Source organism: Chlorocebus sabaeus, chromosome 23 (genome assembly GCF_047675955.1).
Source record: "Chlorocebus sabaeus isolate Y175 chromosome 23, mChlSab1.0.hap1, whole genome shotgun sequence".
Classification (NCBI taxonomy): Eukaryota; Metazoa; Chordata; class Mammalia; order Primates; family Cercopithecidae; genus Chlorocebus; species Chlorocebus sabaeus.
The window spans coordinates 12,406,766-12,427,879 of NC_132926.1; the positions used below are offsets into that span (position 1 = coordinate 12,406,766).

The 21,114-nt window shown below is 42.9% G+C and overlaps 1 protein-coding gene across 3 annotated transcripts in view; it reads right to left on the reverse strand.

Moving 5' to 3' along the window:
* Positions 1-21,114, reverse strand: part of DOCK2 (dedicator of cytokinesis 2) — a 433,393-nt gene that overhangs the window by 78,636 nt on the left and 333,643 nt on the right. For all 3 annotated transcript variants that reach the window (XM_008015269.3, XM_073010528.1, XM_008015268.3), the window contains 3 exons: positions 20,584-20,682; positions 17,798-17,892; positions 6,992-7,070 (listed from right to left, as the gene is read on the reverse strand). In XM_008015269.3, coding sequence (XP_008013460.2) covers positions 6,992-7,070; positions 17,798-17,892; positions 20,584-20,682 — 273 coding nt within the window. The remainder of the gene's footprint in view (positions 1-6,991; positions 7,071-17,797; positions 17,893-20,583; positions 20,683-21,114) is intronic.

Here is a 21,114-nt window from a genome sequence, read left to right on the forward strand (position 1 = left end):
ATGAATCATAGCATTGACACTATGCTGCTATGAACATTTCTGTACAAATCTCTGGGTGGACATATGTTTCAACTGTCATGGGAGTGGACCTGGTTTTGTTTTGGTTTTGGCTTCCATTCTGGAAGACCTTTATGAACCATGAGGCCATAGCTGTGCCTCATCTTCTTAGGGGATCAGAAACGGCACATCCAAGTACCTCACTCACAGCCCCTGCCCCAGTTCTGGCCCTGGGGCTCTGTGGGAATGCCTTCTGGAACTCAGAGGAGGTTGTCACAGTATGTGGCTCTGTGCAGTGCTCTTAGAGGTGAGCCGTGGTCACAACTAGATATTGCTGAATATTTATAAGGCCTCTGCCCCAAGCCTTTCTTCACTCTTGTTCCCAAAGAATCAGATCCAAATGCATTCACCTGGCTCTTAAAGTCTTATACAATTTCCATGGTCCCCAGTGCTGTCTCCTTCGACAACTGCCCACTGAGGTGGGCTGGTCTGCTCAGACTCCACAGAGATCACAGGAGCATTCTGGTCTCCTTGGCTTCACTCCCAGTGGTTCTCATACCCGCAGTGACTGTGTCCTATTCTTACATCCAAGCTGGGTTCAAGATCCGCTTCCTTCATGAAGGCTTCCTAGACTGCGGGGCACATTGGGTCTGCCTGATCACTTCCTGATTTGAGGAGCACTTATTGTGTGCTATCATGGATGTTAGTCCACTGCTCTGCACCTGGCCTTGTGCTCCATTCGTTTCTCATGACAGCACTGTCTGATGGTCAAGAGGACATGTGTCAGTGTATTGCAGACCAGGGTGTGAAAACCATTTCTATTGCTTATTAGCTGGGTTGCCTTTTGCTAGTTACTTGACCTTTCTGAGCCTCATTTTCCTTTATGTAAAATACCCAAAATAATGGTACCTACCGTAAAGGACTGTTGTAATTACTGGATCAATAACATGAGAATGAGGCATCCACTACAGGCTTGACACTAAGCACTCAGTGTATGGAATGGTGGTGTTGATGATAGCATTGGTTGTGGAGTATTTGTATGCCCTGTCTTCTCCAATTGTAACCTCCACAAGTACCAAGATTTTGTCTTCCATTTATTTGTATTTCTAATGCCATGCTCAGCACAAGGACTTGAATACAGCTGGGCTCCAGAAAATATTTATTTATCAATTGCTGTATTGTCAGAGAAATTCTTCAAAGGGTCCCAGATTTTTCTTTCTGCCCTGCTACAAACTTCCTGGTGATATTTCTACTAAATGTCTACCTCAGTTGACTAGGGGAAGCTACAGTGTCTCTTTAGCAAAATGCACGGGTCTCTTTGCCCTGGGGGAAGGGATGAGGTGATTTCTGATTGGGAATTTAATATTTTGAAATGATAGGACAATAGAGGGTTAGAACTGGAATAAATTTAAGTGTCATCTGTTCTGACTACCATATTGCACAGAGGTAAACAGTCAAGTCCAGATAAAGTAAAAGACCACCCAAAGTCATACTGCTAGTGGGTATAATGAGAATTTAGTTACTTTTAAATAACTCTCAAGAAATTATAAAAGTAATATACACACATAGTTTTAAAAAATGATAGAAAATATTAAATGGGAGAAAGTTATTTTCCATCCTACCTTGGATCCAAGTCTAATTCCCCAGAAGAAAATGTTAACAATTCCTTGGGATAGCCTTTCAGAATTTTTTTATGCATAAACAAATGTATGTATAGACATCTTTTTTAAAAGTCTGCTGCACTTGGCTTTTTTCTCTTACCAATATATCTTGCAAATGTTTCTATATTAGCATATACAGATCTGCTTCATTCTCTTTTATTGCTACATTGTATTCTATGAGAATGTACTTTAATTTTAACCAAATTCCCTATTTATAGACATTTAGCTTGATTCCAATTTTTTTTTTTTTTTCTGCTAGCAACAATGCTGTAATCAACACCCTTATTTAAACATCTTTATGCATGGGAAACTACATTTGTAGTATACATTCCTAGAACTGGAATTTCTAAGACATAGGGTCTGTGCATGTTTAGTTGTTGTTTTTTGTCTTTGTTTTTATAGACACTGTCAGGTTGCCTTCCAGGGTTTCAATTCAATTACCAGTTCCATTATCACGGACAAGGTACCCTACCTTTCTGAGTCTCAGTAACTTCACCTAGAAAAGGAGGACAATAGCATCTAAAGGGTGTGGTTGTAAGGACTAGATGAGAGAATCACTGCCTAGTAAACTCTTAGTCTTGCAAAAAAGCCTTCTCCACTCATCCAAGCAAAGTGGATTCACCCATTATTCACCCATATTATACCCTGTTCACAACATCTATGTCATATTGTCAACAAAATTAATTTATTTTCTGTCCCCTCTACTGGTTGTCAGCATCAAGAAAGCAAGAACCTTCTTTTTAAATTTACTCTTGTTTATATGGTATCGCACATTATGTCTGAGCCAGCATGTGCTTGGGAAATTATTTTTTGAATGAGTTCATTAATGAACCAAGCACACTGCATGCATTCTGGTTAAAACCCCCTAAAAAAAACTATGAGATTTGTATAATTATTCTCCCCATTTTAGAGATCAGGAAACTGAGGCCCAGAGAGGTTCAATATCTTGCCCGACATCACAGAGCTACAAAATGGTGAAGGTGGCATCTGAATCCAGTTTATCTGACTCCAGGTCTTGCATTCTTCACCACCCTGCTCTTCTGCTGAAATCACTCTTCTCCCTTCTCAGTGTCGTTTCCGCTTTGTTGTTGGTTACGGTTTTCACTGGTCCATGTGATGTTTATAAAGACTACAGTCTTTATAGCAGAGAGATCAAGGATTTTTTAAAACAGAATCAGGATTCTTTCTCAGTGACCTGGAATCATTATTTATCTCAAATTTCAGTTAAAAAAAGAAACCAGCGTGCAGTGGCATGAAATGCAGTCAGCCTGCCCTCCTCTTTGGGGCAGAGGCACAGCTGTCATGACCACTCTGGGGATGCTTCTGGTTCTGGGAGTCAAAGGCCCCAGGTGTGGACTCAGGTGAGAAATATCAGACTAGAGGATGTCTGGGGCCTAAAAGCTGAAGCAGGCAGGGCTGAGGAAACCGCACCCAAGCATGTGCCCACCGTTCTGCCTGTGGAACCATCCCACCATGAGTCCCCCTGTGGTGGCGCTATGGGAGGCTACAAGGCTTTGATGACTGCTCCCTCTGTGTGTGTCTCTCCTTCGCCTGTTTTTGGCATCACCGGTTACATTTCCCATTATAAAGAGCAAGGTGGCCCTCACGCCTCTACTAAAGGCTAGAGATATTTTAGAAGTTTTTCATTTCACAGGGTATCAAAAATGGTTCCCAGGATAGGCTGGTAATCCAAAAATGCCTCAAGGCCTAGGCAGAAATGGCCACCACCTAGAGCCACTTAGAGCATCCCCAAATAGAGAGAATCATCTCACTACCAAACACAGCGCTGCCCAAGACAGAGTCTTTCTGGAGTCCAAGTATAATCTCTGATTCCAGGGCCAATCAGAGATTTCAACATGGAGAGTCTCATCTTCCGGCCAATCATCTCAGAGCTCTCTATCCCAGTGCCAGTAAGAATTAGAAAGGGTAGAGAGTGCTTCTGGGTCTAAATAAAGCTGTCTCCTGGAATCCAAAGGCACCCAAATCCTAAGAGACAGAGCAGAAGAGTGAAAAGAGGATGTGCTATGCAGACAAGCCTGGGGTTAAATCCCAGCAGCCCCATTTATTGGTTAGATGACCTTTAACAGAAAAGTCAATCAATTCTCTGAAGCTCAGTTAATTCACCAGTGAAATGGGTATATCCCAACCTAACAAGATTATGATGACAATCAAAATTTTCTAAGTAGATGCCCAATAAAGTTAGTCACTCTCTTCAAAAGCCTGGATGCTAAAAGATGGATTTATATAGCCTTCTACCAAGATTCCAAGATCCTTGAGGGTAGGGTAGTGTTCTTTGCTTCTGAGTTCCTTGAAGCGTGTTGCAATAGTCTGGGCCCATAAAAATTGCTCTTAAACACAATTTCTTGCTGATTTGAATTTGAAATCCTCTCTTTGTCTTCCCTGACCACGTGAACTGATGCAGACACCAAGGACCAGCATCCTGAATAGGGCCTAGAATGCAAGTGATCTCAGCCACAAGCAGAAAACACCATTTTTATAATTCCCAGTTCTTGTCACCTACAGAGTGGCAGTCACCAAGCTCCTTACTTTCTGCCCTTTGAATCACAAAACCACAGTTCTGGGAAAGATATTAGGGATAATCTCATTGCACCTGCCCCTCCTCTGGTCAGTGGCTGCCAAGACAGGCAGCAGTCAGTGATGGATGCTGTTCCTGCTGATATTAAATGCATAATTAATGAGACCGTAAGAAGGAGACAAGGCGTGTTCCAGGCAGGGTACAGAGAACAAATCCATTCTCACACAGAGGGAGGAAAAGGTAGGAGAACAAAGATAAGGTTGGAAAATGATCCTGTTCTTGGGTACTTTTCAATAAATAGCTATGGAAACCTCATTAGGAAAAGAGATTTACTTTATTGTGTAATGTTGGCCACTCTTCTCTTTTACAGAATCTTGTGGGTGTGACAGCCCCAGGCAATGTTGTGGTGACCAGAAAGAGGCCTCCTGTCCTTTTTATCAAGGACTGACATGCATTCCCAGCCCTGACACATTTAGGGGCATGATCATCATAATCATTATCCAAATAATAAAATTACTATTATTATAATGAGCTAACACTTATTAAATGGCTGCTATGTTCCCAGCACTGTTCTAAACGCTTTATGTGAATTCACTTAAACCTCACAACCATCCAATGACATAGCTGCTATTAGTATCCTGATTTGATGTTGAGGAAACTGAGGCACACAGAGATGAAGTAATTTGTCTAAAGTCACTCAGCTTGCAAGCCCGTACTTCTCATGTATGAAACACTCAATCTCTGGGCATCTCTCAAATACAGATTTTCTTTCAGGAAAACAGGATATAAACCTAAAGAAAATGCCCTGAAGGAATGAAGTTGAGCTTCTCTTGGAAAATAGCCATCTAAGAGCACGGAAAAGAGTGAAGTCGGAAAGTAAGTTTGAGGCTGCAATTGCTGATACCCATGGAAAGAGATGAACAAACTAGCTCGCAGTTATATGGACCAAACCCTGTCACCTCTGGCCCCTAGGTATGGTGTTCCAAGTTGCCCCTCCCAAAAAGCAGAAACTTCCCTGAACATACCCGTGACTAGAGCCTGCAGGCATCTCAGTCACATTTGGAAGGAAATCGAGCATCTCTCCTGATTCAAACCAGCTAAAGAGATACTCTTTGTTCCCATGTTGAAGATTTATAATGCCAGGAGAAACTCACCCAGACCCAGTCGGGCAGTCAACCCCCTGCAGGGGTGAAAGTCTATATCTGGCACGTGGTTGTAGTCATCTGTGTGGGCCTTGGTGTCAGCCACCACTGAGTTCTGGTCCCAACTTTGCACTGATGTGCTCGGTGACACCAGGCTGTCTCCTTATTATCTCTGAGTCTTACCTCCTGCCTCCTTAGAGCAGAAAAAATATTAGTAATAGTGGCTAACCTGTAGGGTGGCTGTAAAGACTGAGGAAGATAATGCCCTTAAAGTGCTTCTCGTGAGATCTGGCATGTATTAATCATCAGAAAACGGCAGCTACTCATTTTATCATGGCTCTCATTGTCGCTCAGTTGCCTGATTTGTATGTAAGGTAGTTCAAGAGAATCTTCTTCAGAGATCCTGTTCATCCTCTCAACAAATACTCATAGGCTGGTGCTCTCAGCAGGGTGAATCTCACAGTCCTCAGCCCAGACATCACCTCCCCAAGAAGACCTACCATGTGCCAGGCACAGAGCATAGAGTTGTGTGTTCAAGGTCTTTATACTCATGAGGCTTAAGTTCTATGGGAGTAAAGAGAGGAAATACGCACGTAGACAAGAAAGATGATTTCTAATGACATTCAGTGGTATGAAGAGACTCCAGGAAGCCACGTGGTTTTGCATAATGACCGTGGGGTCAGTGGGGGTGATCCTCAGAGAGGAGTCAGGCAGGGGAGGCCTCTTTAAGGAGGAAATATTTGAACAGAAACTTATGGGACCTTACAAGTGGGTTCTCCCAGCAAGCCCCTCGTCACATTCCAGTTCTGGAAAAACCCTTTGAAGTAGAAAGGGTAGTTGCTGCATTTTACAGATGACTCACTTGAGGCATGGATACAGTCCAGGCCTTGCCTGAAGTTGCTCAGCTTCTGAGAGGTGAAAGCCCAGACAGGAACTGAACAACTTAGATGAGCAACGAAAAAACAGCATCATTGCAGTTCATGAGCTCAGTGTCTCTTACGTGCTAAGCCCCCACTGCAAGAGATGCTAGGGATCAGAGGCTTCCCTGGAGGGGATCCTTTTGTGGGGGGCCTTCCCTCTCACCTCTCCAGGCAGAGGCAGCAATCTGAACTTTCCCACAGAGTTTGTTCTTCTTGGGCCTGGACCTGGCAGGTATGTCATTCTGTTTGCCCCAGGCACATACTTTGAGGACCCTGAATCTCTTAGAGGTCCCAGGTCTTGGCTGAGCACTAAAAAATGACTTTCGAAGGAATCAGGAAGCCACAAAGTTGTACTGAAGAACTTGATTGTAAATCATTTTTCATTGTCTATCACTGGCTGCTCTTTTGGCCCCAGGCAATAGAAAAGCAAAAAAAAGGTTATATATTTTTAAAAGGTGGTACCGACTCTGACAATGAATGAATGCAAGTCTCCTTGTTAGCATAAGATCCATTATACAGTCACATTTGCATATGATGATCAGTTGGTGACTATTTAATCAAGGACCTAGTTGAAAGCCTGAGAATTTTCTCCCCAGCCACAACCCTCCGTGGAAATCCCCGGAAAGACTGGGACAGCTTCTGTAGGCTTTGGGATGTGTCTGATGGAGCGATCAGCCCAAGATGTCAGAGACGCCCTGGGAAGCTCCAAGGGTAGCTCTGGTGCCTCATACTCACCTGGAACTCAAAGTTCGTGTGTTCTAGGAACTTCTGGTTCATGGTTTCTGCAAACTTGTTGATAGCTCTCAGGAAGACCCTGGAAGAGGGCAGAAAATTACCAGACTATCTGAGCATGATGCCTTACATTCCTTTGTCCTTGTGCCAGACTGAAATTCCCTTACCCTCTTTGGGGAGAGGCTCAAAGGCCAAATTACCGATTTAGAGAGGTGAGCTAATGCAGATTAACAACTGTTCACACTCTAGACCTGGGGCTGTTTGCCTTGCAAGAACTCAATAACTGTTTGACTTCTTTTTGAAAATTTGCAATGTCTTATGTTTAAGATATTACAAGCTTATGGCAGAAAATCCATGCTAAAGAGAAATCACCCCGCCCACCCCCAAACAAACAAATAAACAACATGCTACCACATCCTATCACCTATCGAAAACTGTCATCCACGTTTTGATGAACATAATTTCAAAGGTCTCCCTAGATGTATGTAAACAAATGATATTTTAAGGGTATCATTTTGATAAATGGGGCTAAACAACAAATGCTGTTTCAGTCTGTCTTTTTTACTCAACAATAAATTATGTGCTTCTTTCATGCCAATGAATGTAGATATATCTCATCCTTTTTAATCACTGAAGAGCATCCCACTGTATGGATGTATCACAGTTTGTTTAATCCATTTCTTATTGATGGATCTTTTTGGTTTTTTTTTTCTCAGTATTTTTCTGTAATAAACAATGCTCTAATGATCACTCTTCTGTGTATATCATATACCTGCTATATATACCACTTCTCCACTGTTCTCCTCCAAGTAATAATACTGGTCAAATGGGCTGGGTGCAGTGGCTCACACCTGTAATCTCAGCACTTTGGGAGGCCAAGGTGGGCGGATCACTTGAGGTCTGGAGTTCAAGACCAGCCTGACCATCGTAGTGAAACCCTGTCTCTACTAAAAATACAAAAATTAGCCGGGCATTGTGGCGCATGCCGGTAATCCCAGCTACTTGGGAAGCTGAGGCATGAGGATCCCTTGAACCCAGGAGGTGGAGGTTGCAGAGTGATCTAAGATGATGACACTGCACTCCAGCCTGGGCAATAGTGAGAGTCTGTCTCAAAAAAAAAAAAAAAAAAATACTTGTCAAATGTCATGCACGTTTATAATTTTGGTACTTGTTGTCAATTTGCATTTCCCCTTAAGTGTCTTCCTGTCCATGTTGTTCTCTCCTTCCTCCTTGCCAAGCCCTTCCGACTGGTCTTGCAGCCTCCTGTCTCTTCATCCTGGAAAGCTCCTTCCTCTAAAGGACAGCTCCGTCATATCAATCACTGACTTGATGGCTCTCCACTGCCTACAGGGTGAGTCCAAGCTCTTTCTCTGGACAGTCCCTCCCCTCATGATGGGACCCCAACCTTCTCTTCTAAGATTATTTCTTGCTAGTACCCTGTGTTTCTGGTATTTCCCAAATCCCTGTCTATGTTCTTTCTTTGTGTAGAATGTCCCTCGCCTTCTCGTCTCTGAAAGTCAGGATTCTTCATGGTCATTACCCTTCCTGGTCCAGATCGAGAGCCTTCTTCATTTAGTTTTCCATCATCCCACCAGCCTTAAGTTACTGAGACCACCCCCATTCTCTGAGGTTATTTCTGGCACGCCTCCTATGAGCACACTTTATATCCAGCTGTCTGTGTGCAGCCGCATCTCTTCTTTCAGACTATGAGCTTCTGCAGGGCAGGGTCTGCTGCACTCATGTGTACCCGAAGGGATCCTCACTGCAACTCCTGCTCCCAACGTTCATCATGGTCTAGGATGATTCACTTGTATGACTCAGTAACATCTCTCTCCTTTAGTAGATTCTACTCTTCTGGGAATCACAGACTCCCTCTATGCTCTCACATACTCCCCAGTCCACATGACTTTAACTCCTAAATTTTTATCTCCATCCCTGGCCTCCCCCCTACACACCAGCTTGCACTCCAGCTCTCTGATCTATATCCATACTTGAATAACATATAGGCATCTCAAACTTACATGTCAAAAACTAAACTCCGACCACTTGTCCTCCCCACACCCACCCTGAAATACTTCTTTCTGTAGTCTTCCCATCTAAGTTAAGGACAGTTCTATTCTTCCAATTGCTCAGATTGGGGTGAGAAAAACAAACAATTTTGGTAACATCTTTGACTATGTCTTTCTCTCATATCCTACACCTGGACTTTACAGAACACATATGCATATAAGAAGTGTCCCCTCCCAGGGAACAAAAAGGCTGGGCTATTTATGCCTTAGCAGCAGCCCCCTCACTGGTTGAAAGTTGCTCCAATGGGCAGGAAGTCCCTGTCACTTCTGGCCTGTCCTGTAGGTGAGCTGAGCACTCTGCAGCCAGACAAAGCCCAGGGAAAGAAAGAAGAAGGAAAGCCTCAGGGCGCATGGGAAATGTCCACCGAAGCTGCCGGCGGATTCTGGGTGGTTCAAGAGATGGTGGGTGGAGGATCTGCAGCATTTGCTACATCAGGCACTGCAGGGCCAGGTGTTCACTAAAATACTTTCATGACTGTTGAACACAGAAGGCAGTGCATCCTGGCACCGGGATCACAGGATTTGGACACACACGAGCACAAATGGGTGTGATTTCTGGCTTTGTTACTCTCCAGCGGTGTGGATTTGGAGCATGTTAATATAGCCCCTGAAGTTTCAGTCTCCTCCCTTGTGAAATAGCAGTAATGTAACCTTTTTCACAGGGTCACTAGCTGAGGTGGCTTCAGACCCCTCTGGACTGCTTTGTTCTTCTAAAGGCAAGAGCCAGACAACAGGGCAGACAGAGGACAGGGCTCAGTTAGCAGCCAGTTTTGAGGCAGGCAGCACCATACAAAAACAGAAATAAAAATCCCACAAAATCTGCCACCCCATCAGGCTGTCACAAAGGGAGATTTCTGTGGTTTTGTTAGTCTGTTATTCACCAATATGTCTTTGAAACAACATCGTATTTTGTATTCGCTCCTTAAAGATTAGTTATCTGATCCCCCAGATGGAAATGCATTGAGTGGCTGTCACATTATATGTAAACATCTCAGAACCTCGAATACAATACCAAAGTGAGGGCTTTCACACATTCTCAGCAGCAACAATGCTATTAGTCATTCCAGGAACAGTCATTATTTTAGTTGTCAGCTTAAACTTGTCTCCAGCCTCAAAGGCCAGTCTAATGACCACGAACTGATTTCCCCCTGTGCTGATGACGGAGATTAGTAGCAGGAAAATCAAAGTTCTTCCCTTTCTCTAGAGCCTTTCATAGCCACACACTGGAAATCACAATATCACTTCACTTTGGGTGCCCATGCTTCGGTTTGGAAAAATAAGGCGTTTTTCTTCTCATTTCTCTTATTTTTTAAAAAACAGTAATAGGCCGGGCACAGTGGCTCACGCCTATAATCCCAGCACTTTGGGAGGCCTAGATGGGTGGATCATGAGGTCAGGAGTTCGAGACCAGCCTGGCCAACATGGTGAAACTTCGTTTCTACTAAAAATGAGGAGAGAGAGAGACCCTCTTATATTGTTTTATATTGTTTTATACTCAGTACCTGTTTTAAGAAAAAAACAAGGAAGTAAAACCAAAGACAGGCAGCCCGGTGCCAGGCCCAAAACCAGGCCTGGGCCTGCCTGGCCTAACCCCAGTAGTTAAAAATCAACTCATAACTTAGAAACCGATATTACTCATAGATTCCAGGCATTGTATAAAAGAACGTAGTGAAACTCCCGGCCCTGTTTTGTTTCTCTCTGACCACCGGTACGTGCAACCCCTGTCACGTACCCCTTGCTTGCTTAAATCATCACGATCCTTTCATATGAAATCTTTAGTGTTGTGAGCCCTTAAAAGGGACAGAAATTGTGCACTCAGGGAACTTGGATTTTAAGGCAGTAGTTTGCCGATGCTCCCAGCTGAATAAAGCCCTTCCTTCTATAACTCGGTGTCTGAGAGGTTTTGTCTGCGGCTCGTCCTGCTACAAAAATACAAAAATTAGCTGGGCATGGTGCATGTGCCTGTAATCCCAGCCACTCGGGAGACTGAGGCAGGAGAATTGCTTGAACCAGGGAGTTGGAGGTTGCAGTGAGCCGAGATCACACCACTGCACTCCAGCCTGGGTGACAGAGTGAGACTCCGTCTCAAAACAACAACAACAACAACAACAACAACAACAACAACAACAGCAATAACTGTACTTAAAGTCTAAGCACTCATATAATAAAGGGGGTTAGGATGAAAACACACTCAACTCTATTACTGTCAACAATGAACCTGAATTGTTGAAAACAAAGTTCATTATCAAATCTCAACCTAGCACTTCCTGTGTCTCGTCTGTGTTGCTTAGTGGCTGTAGAGGAGGAAGAACAATCCCAACCACGGTTTTCAACTGCCTGCCAGACTCCACGCTAGGGGCTTTGCATGGATTCTTTCCTCTGTTGCTTTTGTTTTTCTAATGTTCATGTATCTCTGAATTAGATACGGTTTCCACTTTAGAGATGTGAGTTTAGTTAACTTTCCCAAAAGCCCAGGCAGTACATGTAAAATCAGGATTTACATGTAGTTACACTGTCTGCAGAATTTAGGTATTTAACCACAGGGCAGTTCCGTCCACAAGGACATCTCTGTAATTCTGTTCAATCCAAGCCGTGAGCTCGCTTTATTAATAATAACAATGATGGAAGTATCAATTGCCACAATTCATATGGCCTGTGCTAAGAGCTCTACAAACGTTATTTCATTTAATTCTATAAACTGAAGTAGGAGCTACTGTTACACCCATTTAACATAAGAGGAAACAGAGCCTTAGAAAGAGCAAATAATTTCCCCACATTCAAACAGCGAAGAAGCAGAAGAGTCCAGACCTAAACTCAGGTTTGTCTTTCTCTAAAGTGTTTCCAATTAAGCAGAAGGACACACTGGCTCCTTGAACTTCCAGCACTGGCATGCTTCCACTCATGCCTGCCATGCACGCAGCCCTTCGCACTTCGTCCACATCATTCTGCTGCCTGCCCACAGCTGACTGGGTCCAGGGCCAACACGTGACTCAAAGCAGTCATGCAGGGGCTGGCCAGCAGCCCATGGGTGGTCTTACGGATACAGTACTGTGCAATGGAGATACCCAAGCCTGGACACAAGTAGATCCATCCTTTCAACCAGCCCACAAGGAGGGAGAATGCAATCTGAGCCTTGAGCAGAAGCCATGGGCAGATGATTCCATGAGGAACCAGAAGCCATATGCAATAGAGCAGGGAACAGATAAGTCAGCTGTTGTGAGTAGGAAGAAGCTGGCAGAAAGAGGAGCCAAACCCAGGCTTGCTATCCTGAAAACTGTTCCGTGTGAGGCCTCACAGAGCCTGCTGGCTCGAGTCCCCAGCTTCCTACTTCTCTTCATGTGGCAGAACAAATCCTGGTGTCAGGAGGCAGCCGAGAATAAGCCTATACACACTACATGTACTACTCCCTGGCCTGGGCCCAGGAGTGGAAGGTGCACAGAGTCCTACAGGTGCTGCAAGCCTGCCAGGCTCACCTTCCCACTCAGCCACTCTACTGAGCTGCGGCCATGGGCTGGGTGGTTGACCTCTGTGAATCTCAACTGCCCCATCTGTAAAAGGTGCCATGTGTGAAGACTAAATGAGATGCAGTACAGGAAGCAGGGGCCCAGTGCCTGCACATAGATGTCCTCAGTACATGTCAGCTGTTGTTGTTATGGTTATCCTTAACTGCCCACTGCCTCGAAGTTCTGGGGCAGGAGGATATGAGGCTGATGATACTCCCATGTGACAACACAGCATGGACCCATGCCCACAGACAGTATCATGTGAATAAAAGAGGGGAGAGAGGCGGACATGCCCTATCTGTTGAGATTCACCAAGGGAGAGAAAGGGCCACTCCAAATCCCAATCCCCTGTCATTCATGGGATGTGGTTGATTCTACTGGTCAGAACTAAAGATAAAAGCATTGACTGGAAGACATAGACATCCCTCCTCTTGAGCCACTGGGATATCCATTCTCCCACAGAGCCTTTAAGTGCCTCCGTTACAACACACAAAATGCTCCATGGACCAAAAGGTTAGAATGAATCAGCATATTCCAGCTCAGTGACAAGACACAGTTCACCCCAAGTGCCCGCAAACATTTTCTGCATAATTTGGGATTCTAGTTACGGATGCAGCAGGCTCCCGGGATCGGGATCCTGCAGCCAACTGGACATCAGGATTAGGTGTTCTTTGCTGATTAAGGAAACCATGAAGAGGTAAGCAGGGCATGGCAGCTCATGTCTGTAATCCCAGCGCTTTGGGAGGCTGAGGCGGGTGAATCACCTGAGGTCAGGAGTTCGAGACTAGCCTGGCCAATGTGGCAAAACCCTGTCTCTGTTAAAAATATAAAAATTAGCCAGGCATGGTGGCGTGCATCTGTAATCCCAGCTACTGAGGGGGCTGAAGCAGGAGAATCACTGGAATCCAGGAGGTGGAGGTTGCAGTGAGCTGAGATTGTGCCATTGCACTCCAGCCTGGGTGACAGAGTGAGACTCTGCCTTAAAAAAAAAAAAAAAAAAAGAAAGAAAAAGAAAGAAAGAAAGAAAGAAAGAAAGAAAGAAAGAAAGAAAGAAAGAAAGAAAGAAAGAACCCTCTTTCTTTCTTTCTGGATTACATGGATTGGAGGAGGTGGGGACCCCAAAAATGAATGATCACTACAAACTAAGGTAGGTAGGATGAAGGGAAAATGGGTGTCAGTGATTCAACAGCACACTGATGGAACCACCATATGAAAAGGTAGACAAGACCCAGCCCAGATTTGCGCTTCAGTGAAGTAGTTTGGATATATCCAGGCCATAGAAATATAAATAGAAAGCAAAATTAACTAACATTTATGAAGCGCTTGCTGTGTGTCAAACACTGTTCTAACTACTTTCTACATATTATTTCATTTTAGTTCCCACAAATATCCTTTGTGGTATCATTATTAGCCACATTTTACAGTGAGGAAAACGGAGTCCAGAGTGGTGAAGGAACTTGCTCAGATGGAATTTGAACCCAGGCAACCATAAGTCCTAACTGCCCTGTTCTGCCTCTGGTCTCTCTCTGGGCTCTGAATTCATGACAGCAACTGCAGCTTACATTTCCATGGGAATATTTACTGTTTCCCCAGCTAGACCAGAAGCCCTCTGCCTTCTGGGACCATAGCTTAAATTGGCCTGTCCATTGCCTAGAACCTTGGATGCCCATGAAATTCAATAAATATTTGGTGGTTGACTGCATTTAGGGTAACTTTTGGGATGTGTATAAATCCTAAGCCTCCTCAAAATGTTGGATTTCTAGAGTGAGGTGCAGATGGAAGAGAGGTAAAAGAGGTTTCCAGGCATAATCTTGTTCATTTACAACATTATAAAGAACTTGATCATTTAAAAATTAACGACATCATGTAAATCAGATCTTACTCAGTGTTGCAGCTTACCAAAAAGAAAAACGCTCTAACAGGAAGTATTTCTTGCAGGAGATGTGTCACTATGTCTGCATACACAAACAGTACACAGCTGGGGAGACATTAAAATCTAGAAAACCCCACTCCCTTTTCCAACAAACAGATAAGTAAATAATAGATGACTAATGCATACATAATACAGAAATCATAAGTGATAATAGAAAAATTATAAAAACAGGCCAAATATAATAACATACAGATCATGGAAGGAAGGAAGAAAAGTTAGTTGGAATGTCCAGACATACTGACAAGTGAAGTTGGCCCTGACCACATGAATAAGTTGCATCTTTTTGGAGAAAAGAAAATGGTATTCTGGGGAATACTGGTCTGGGATAAGTCATGGTACATGTTCTGTTTATCTAAATTGGGTTGAAATTGTTTCCTAGTGGCATGACCTTGGAGAGTTGTTTCACCTCTCTGGGCAAAATGCACTTAATAATATGGAGATTACTTTGGGAGGCCGAGGCAGGCAGATCACCTGAATTTGGGAGTTCAAGACCAGCCTGACCAACATGGAGAAACCCCTTCTCTACTAAAAATACAAAATTAGCCAGGTGTGGTGGCGCATGCCTATAATCCCAGCTACTCGGGAGGCTGATGCAGGAGAATCTCTTGAACCTGGGAGGTGGAGGTTGCAGTGAGCCGAGATCACGCCATTGCACTCCAGCCTGGGCAACAGGAGCGAAACTGTGTCCCAAAACTAAATAAATAAATAAAACAATAATAATAATACAGAGATTAAGAGCATTGGCTTCAATGAAATGGCTTCTGTTTCTTTTCAGCAATGCAACAGGAAGTATGTTACTTATCTATTCTGCACCTCAGCTTCCTCTTATATAATACGCGAATTACAGTTGTTCTACATTATAAAGTTGTTGGGAGGATTAAATGAACTAATACATGTGAAGCCTTTGCAACAGTGATGGATCTAGGTACTTAATAAACGTTAGCTATTATAATATCATACAAAATGCAAAAAATAGTGAGAACATTTCATGTGTTCTATAAATATAAGAGATCATTTTGGCTAGAAGATGAAGAAAATCTTCGAACTAAGCTATGTGCCTGCAAGGAGAAAAAAGAAATCTTTTCTGGTTGACATTAACACACGCTTCTTTAGTCCAAGGCTAAGTTTGTTGTCATCGCCTAGTGATATCAATGCTATTATTATTGAGTTTTTCCTTGACACTGGCACTATGCTAGGGAGTAACTCATTCTATCCTCATACACACAACGCAATTTTCATGAAATAGAAACTACCATTATCCCCATTTTACAGACTAGGAAACTAACACTCCAAGAGGTTAAAAGACTTCACACGAAAGAGAAAGTGGCAGAATTAAAGAGTCTGAAGCCCAGGCTATGTTCCGGAGTCTAACTTTTTTCTTTAATGTAAAAAAAAATAAGTACTTGGCTGACCCTTAAGAGATACAAATCTATTGTTTCTATTTAGGAGAGATTTCCAATTTATTAAGTCCCTTAGGAGATTACATTCTAATTTTCTAGGTATAAAGAAACAAGGATTATTGTATCATTTCTGGGGGCCTGTCCCAAAACTGACTAAAGTTTGAATCAAGCTGGGATTTCAGGAGGAGATATTCCTTCAAAGCACTCCCACGGGGCCCAGCATATGTTTCTTCCAGAAGGACCATTAGATATCTCAGAAGGAGAAGTTGCCTGGCCAGGGCTCTAGTCCCAAGACCCTGGATCAAGGCTGGATATCTGTGCATTCAGCTGCCCATCATTTAGTCCTCTTTCTGGTAACAACTTCTAGACTTTCCTTTGAAGAACTACTCTCCCTGCTTCTTTCCTTATCCCCTGACTTTGTGGTTTTGGTAGAACTGACCACACCACCCACCCCTAGTTCCAAAGGCGGGTCATGAAATCCAAGCCTGATTTAACAGCACATTTCATTCGGCTGGCCGCAGAGGTCTATGGATGGGCATGTAGCCCAGGCCAGACCTTTGAAGACTGGCCTCAGAATTTTTTCTGTACGTATAGAAAAAGAAGTTTTCATTCATTCATCATCGAAAATACAACAAGGAATATATCTGCAACTTCTAGAGTCCATTTTCCCCACTATGAAGACAGCATCTGCCTGAGGATAAGGTAAATAGAAAAAGCAGAGAGAGACACACACACAGATTCTCTTCATTGCTCTTTGAGCACCTAGATACGTCCATGCCTGAAGCCACACCTCAGGGTTCTTTCAGTTATCTGTGCTAATACATTCTCTTTTTGCTTGGGCAAGTTTGAGTTAGTCTTTCCTCTTTCCCTTTCACTTCAGAGAATTCTGTTTTTGTCTTTTTAACTTCTCCCCTTATTCTGCCCTCTAGAGATATTTCTATCTTCGCCAGCCCAATGCTTGTTTTTTTGATATAAAACAAGTGCAATTGGTAGAGGGAGATAAAACTAGACACCAGTATAATATGAAGGACTTTCCATGAAAGAGTCTAAAACAAATAAAAGAAGCCAAAGGAAATCGGGGAGAAAGAAAAGAGAAGAGCCAAGAAGATGCTGTTTTAAAGGAATTGACGGACAGGATTTGGGAATCAAGTTCTGAGAGAGGCTTGGGAAAATCCAAGGAATATTAGAAATAAGCCCAAGGGAATATTAGAAAATATTAATGAATGTTATAATTTGGATTTTACTTTGGTGAAATGATATAAGAGATCTAGCAGCAAAGACTGAAATTGTTTAGAATTACTTTTATCTCTTGATGCGCCATAGGACATCTAAGTTATACTTGGGTTACACTGATAGTCTAGGAGTGTTAACAGGTATTATAGATATACGCATAGACATAGCAAATGCACATCCTATGTGCAAATGGATGGGCACATGGAATGCTGTATCCTAAATCCTCTTCTTAGAAAAAAATCACATTAGCGTATTAAAAGCTCGGAGAAGTCCTGCAGCATGGAAATCTATTCAAAGCCATTTAATTAATGCTTCCTAAACTTATTTTGCCATGCCACAGAATATATTTTATTATTTTTTAAAAAATTAAAATAATATATTTTAAAATGCTTTTCTAAGATCTCCTGTCCCAAGAGTTTAGGAAAGGCTTCAGAGATGAAGTATGATATTCTAACAGGGATTTGAAAAATGGAGAAGGTGGCGAGGACTTTTTGAGTAGCTTCAAGGTTGGTGAGGAGTCTTTCCCTGGGTTTAAAGATAGAAAGAAAGGATGCCTTAACACTTTAATTTCTTTTCAGCAGGGAGAAATTGTCCCTACTTTAACTCGAAATAAGTGATCTTTGAAGTGAGGGCTGGGTAAGGTAGCTTTATAGAAGCAGGTAGCAGCTCACCTGTTTTGAACCATGCTCATGGCCATCCAGTCTCCAGGGTACACGTTCTTTCCAATGAGGTCCTTGAACATGATGAAGGTCTCCATCAAGAAGTCCTGAAACAATGAAGCACAGCACACACGTCATTCTGTTTTACAGGAACTCAGAGCTTGTCGGCTCTTTAAATTTTTTTCTTTATTATATTTTGGAGGGAGGAAAAGGGAAAGGACACAGCCTTTCATTAACTACATTAAATGGAAGCTTAAAGATTGAATGCTGGAATGCCGTTTCCCAAATATCAGTGGAACATGAATATGGGATGTGAAAATGCTCTCAAAATAAAGCACTATTAATTTCATATTTGGGAATAAAGAAGTAAATGTACCATTGATGTAGCAATTTTATAATCATTTTCCCAAATATGTATTTGAGAAGGAAATAATCTCACTGTATGAAAGCATCTCAGGTCATTGAGCAAATAAACTCTTATTAAAATGAATCTAATTAGCAGTGCTGTAAATACAGCTAATTCATATGTCTCTCTCTCTCTCACACACACACACACACACACACACACACACACGAGCAGACTGGATGAGACACAATGACAAGAACTCTTCCTCTCCTTTGAAGAGGTTCAAAGTGGACTTCAGCACCCTCCCTAGATTTTGCAGTGAGCCAAACCTTTTCTTCATCTTTGGAGAACACAAATTAAAGACAAATCCAGAGGCTGGGCACGGTGGCTCACACCTGTAATCCCAGAACTTTGGGAGGCCGAGAAGGGTGGATCCTGAGGTCAAGAGATTGAGACCATCCTGGCCAACATGGTGAAACCCTGTCTCTACTAAAAATACAAAAATTAGCTGGGCATGGTGGTGCACACTGTAATCACAGCTACTCGGGAGGCTGTGGCAGGAGAATCACTTGAACCTGGGGGGGCAGAGATTGCAGTGAGCCGAGATCGCACCACTGTGCTGCAGCCTGGTGACAGAGCGAGACTCTGTCTCAAAAAATAAAAAATAAATAAAGACAAATCCAGATAGCTAAGACCAGAATCACTGGCACTGAGACCCTTTTGAGCTGGAGGTAGTGAAGTCATACCACCAGTGTGCTTTAGGTAAAATTCAAAATCTACAGGAAATCCGTCCAGAGTTGTTTCCTTAAGTTAGTGGTTTTCAAATTATTTTAACAGCAGAATTCTTTGTTCAAAGAAAGTCTTACCTGGAGCCCAATATATAAACTATATAAAGGTAGAACAGCTCTGGTGGAATTGTGTGTGTGTGTGTGTGTGTGTGTGTGTGCAGGTGTGTTTGTGTGCATGCATGCGTGTGTGCACGTTTATGGTAAACCATAGTGAGGACAGGAGGAACATAATTTGAAAATCACTGCTTTAAGCTAAGTTGCAAAATTCTGGAAATGGCATTTATTCTTTTCCAGGAATCTTTGTTGCTAGGGAAAACTACCTCGATACTTTAAGTCCTTGTTTCTACATCAGCAGAATGGGGATAATATCTACTTCAAAGGGTGACTGTGAGGATTAAGTGTATACTGCCAATCAGATGTTTAGTACAGAGCCTGGTCTCTTACAAATTCTCATTACGTGATGATGATGATAGTGAGTATTATTATATTATTCATAATTGATGTCACCTGGGGAAGTGTGGCTATCATCACAGGCACATCCCCTTCCTACGGAAATGAGGAAGGCCCCTGGCTCATAGATGGGAAGAGTGGCTTCTTAATGAGAAGAGATAGCGTGGTATAAGGGTTACAGTCAATGTCCAGACCTTACCTCCGCCACATACTAGCTATGGGACCTTGAGCAAGCAGACTGTAGACTTGTGAAATATGACTCCTAATTCCCATGTCATACTTTTGTGAGGGTTATGTAAGAAAATGTGTATGTTCAATCAATAAGAATTCCATTTCTTACCTTCTTCCCCCAGAGACCTTTCCTTCCATAGAGGATCAAAAATTAGGAGTTCAGTTTTTCTATTTCCATGTCTTAAGCTATAGGGAAATTGGAGGTTGAGAGAAAGGTTCCATTTCTTGCCAATCTTGCTCCAATGGAGAGAACATCTCACTACTGAATGGATGAAGGGGTAGGGCATTGACTTTCTAATGATTCCTTTTTTTTTTTTTATGGACCTCTCTCTGAGGTTGATCCAATTTTGGTGGCCCGGTCTCTCTAGGGAGAGTTGAGAGTGACCTCAAGTAGTGGGACTCCTGAACCTGGTAGCGACAAGACAGTGAGAAAGGTGGCCACACTGAGGGCAAAGGGTGCTCTGCTCACCCTTGGGGCAGGAATAGCCTGGGCTGGGCTCTATGTTAATGAAGTCATCAGCTTCAGAGATAGAAGCCAGAGGCCACGGGCAGATGGTCTTGCAGCAAATGCCTCCTGAGAGGCTAGAAGAAGGGGGCCCAGAGGCCAACTTCCTCTAGGCATTTGTGATTTTAATAAGAGCTCTATTTTACTGAGCATTTACTACATGAGAGCTATTGTCTTCTCATGCAACCCCTTCTTAGCCCTATGACATAAATTATATTATTCCCACTTTACAAATAAAAGAGATTCACCTGCCCATGGTCACAGAGTTAGCAAGTGACAAATCCTAGATGCAAACCTAAGACTGTATGACTCTAACACTCACGCTCTTAAACCCTGAAATGTCTGTGATTCATCAATACATATTGGTTAAGCCATATCTAGATTGTGTGGTAGACATTCAGGTCTCTCTGACAGGGACAGAAGGCATGCTCCAGAGATGAAAGAGTTCTTCCTCGCCCCCAGCATCCTATAGACTCACCACAAGTTCAGAGCTGGTCTGGAAGGTCTCAATGTAGAAGGAGTAGTGCTGGTCACCCATCTGGTTTAAGATGGCTGTCATACATGCCACAAAGTGACTCTGCAAGAAATGAAGAAAAATACCACAAATAGTTGAGAGAGGACCACGGAAAACTTCCCTGTGAGAAAATGTCTCCTTATGGCTCATTCATCAAAAAAGTATTTACTGAGTACTATTATGTGCCTGGGACTGTAACAGGAGTGCCAAACATAAACATAACACCTGATCCATTACCTCTCCTGCTGTTCGCACACTGGGGAAAGAGCACTGTACTTGTGTCAGGAAATTCAGCCTATATCAAAATCATGGAGACGGTTTCATTTTATGACAAATAATTTTACATGTGTAAGTCCCAATTGTCTCATCTGTCAAATGGGACAATAATTCATCTGAATCTACTTCTAGAGGAGTATCAAACCAATCACATGGCTCCTTTAGCACCTTCAAATGCACTAAAGTTCTCTGCAGAGGAATCCTAGTTGGATCACCAGG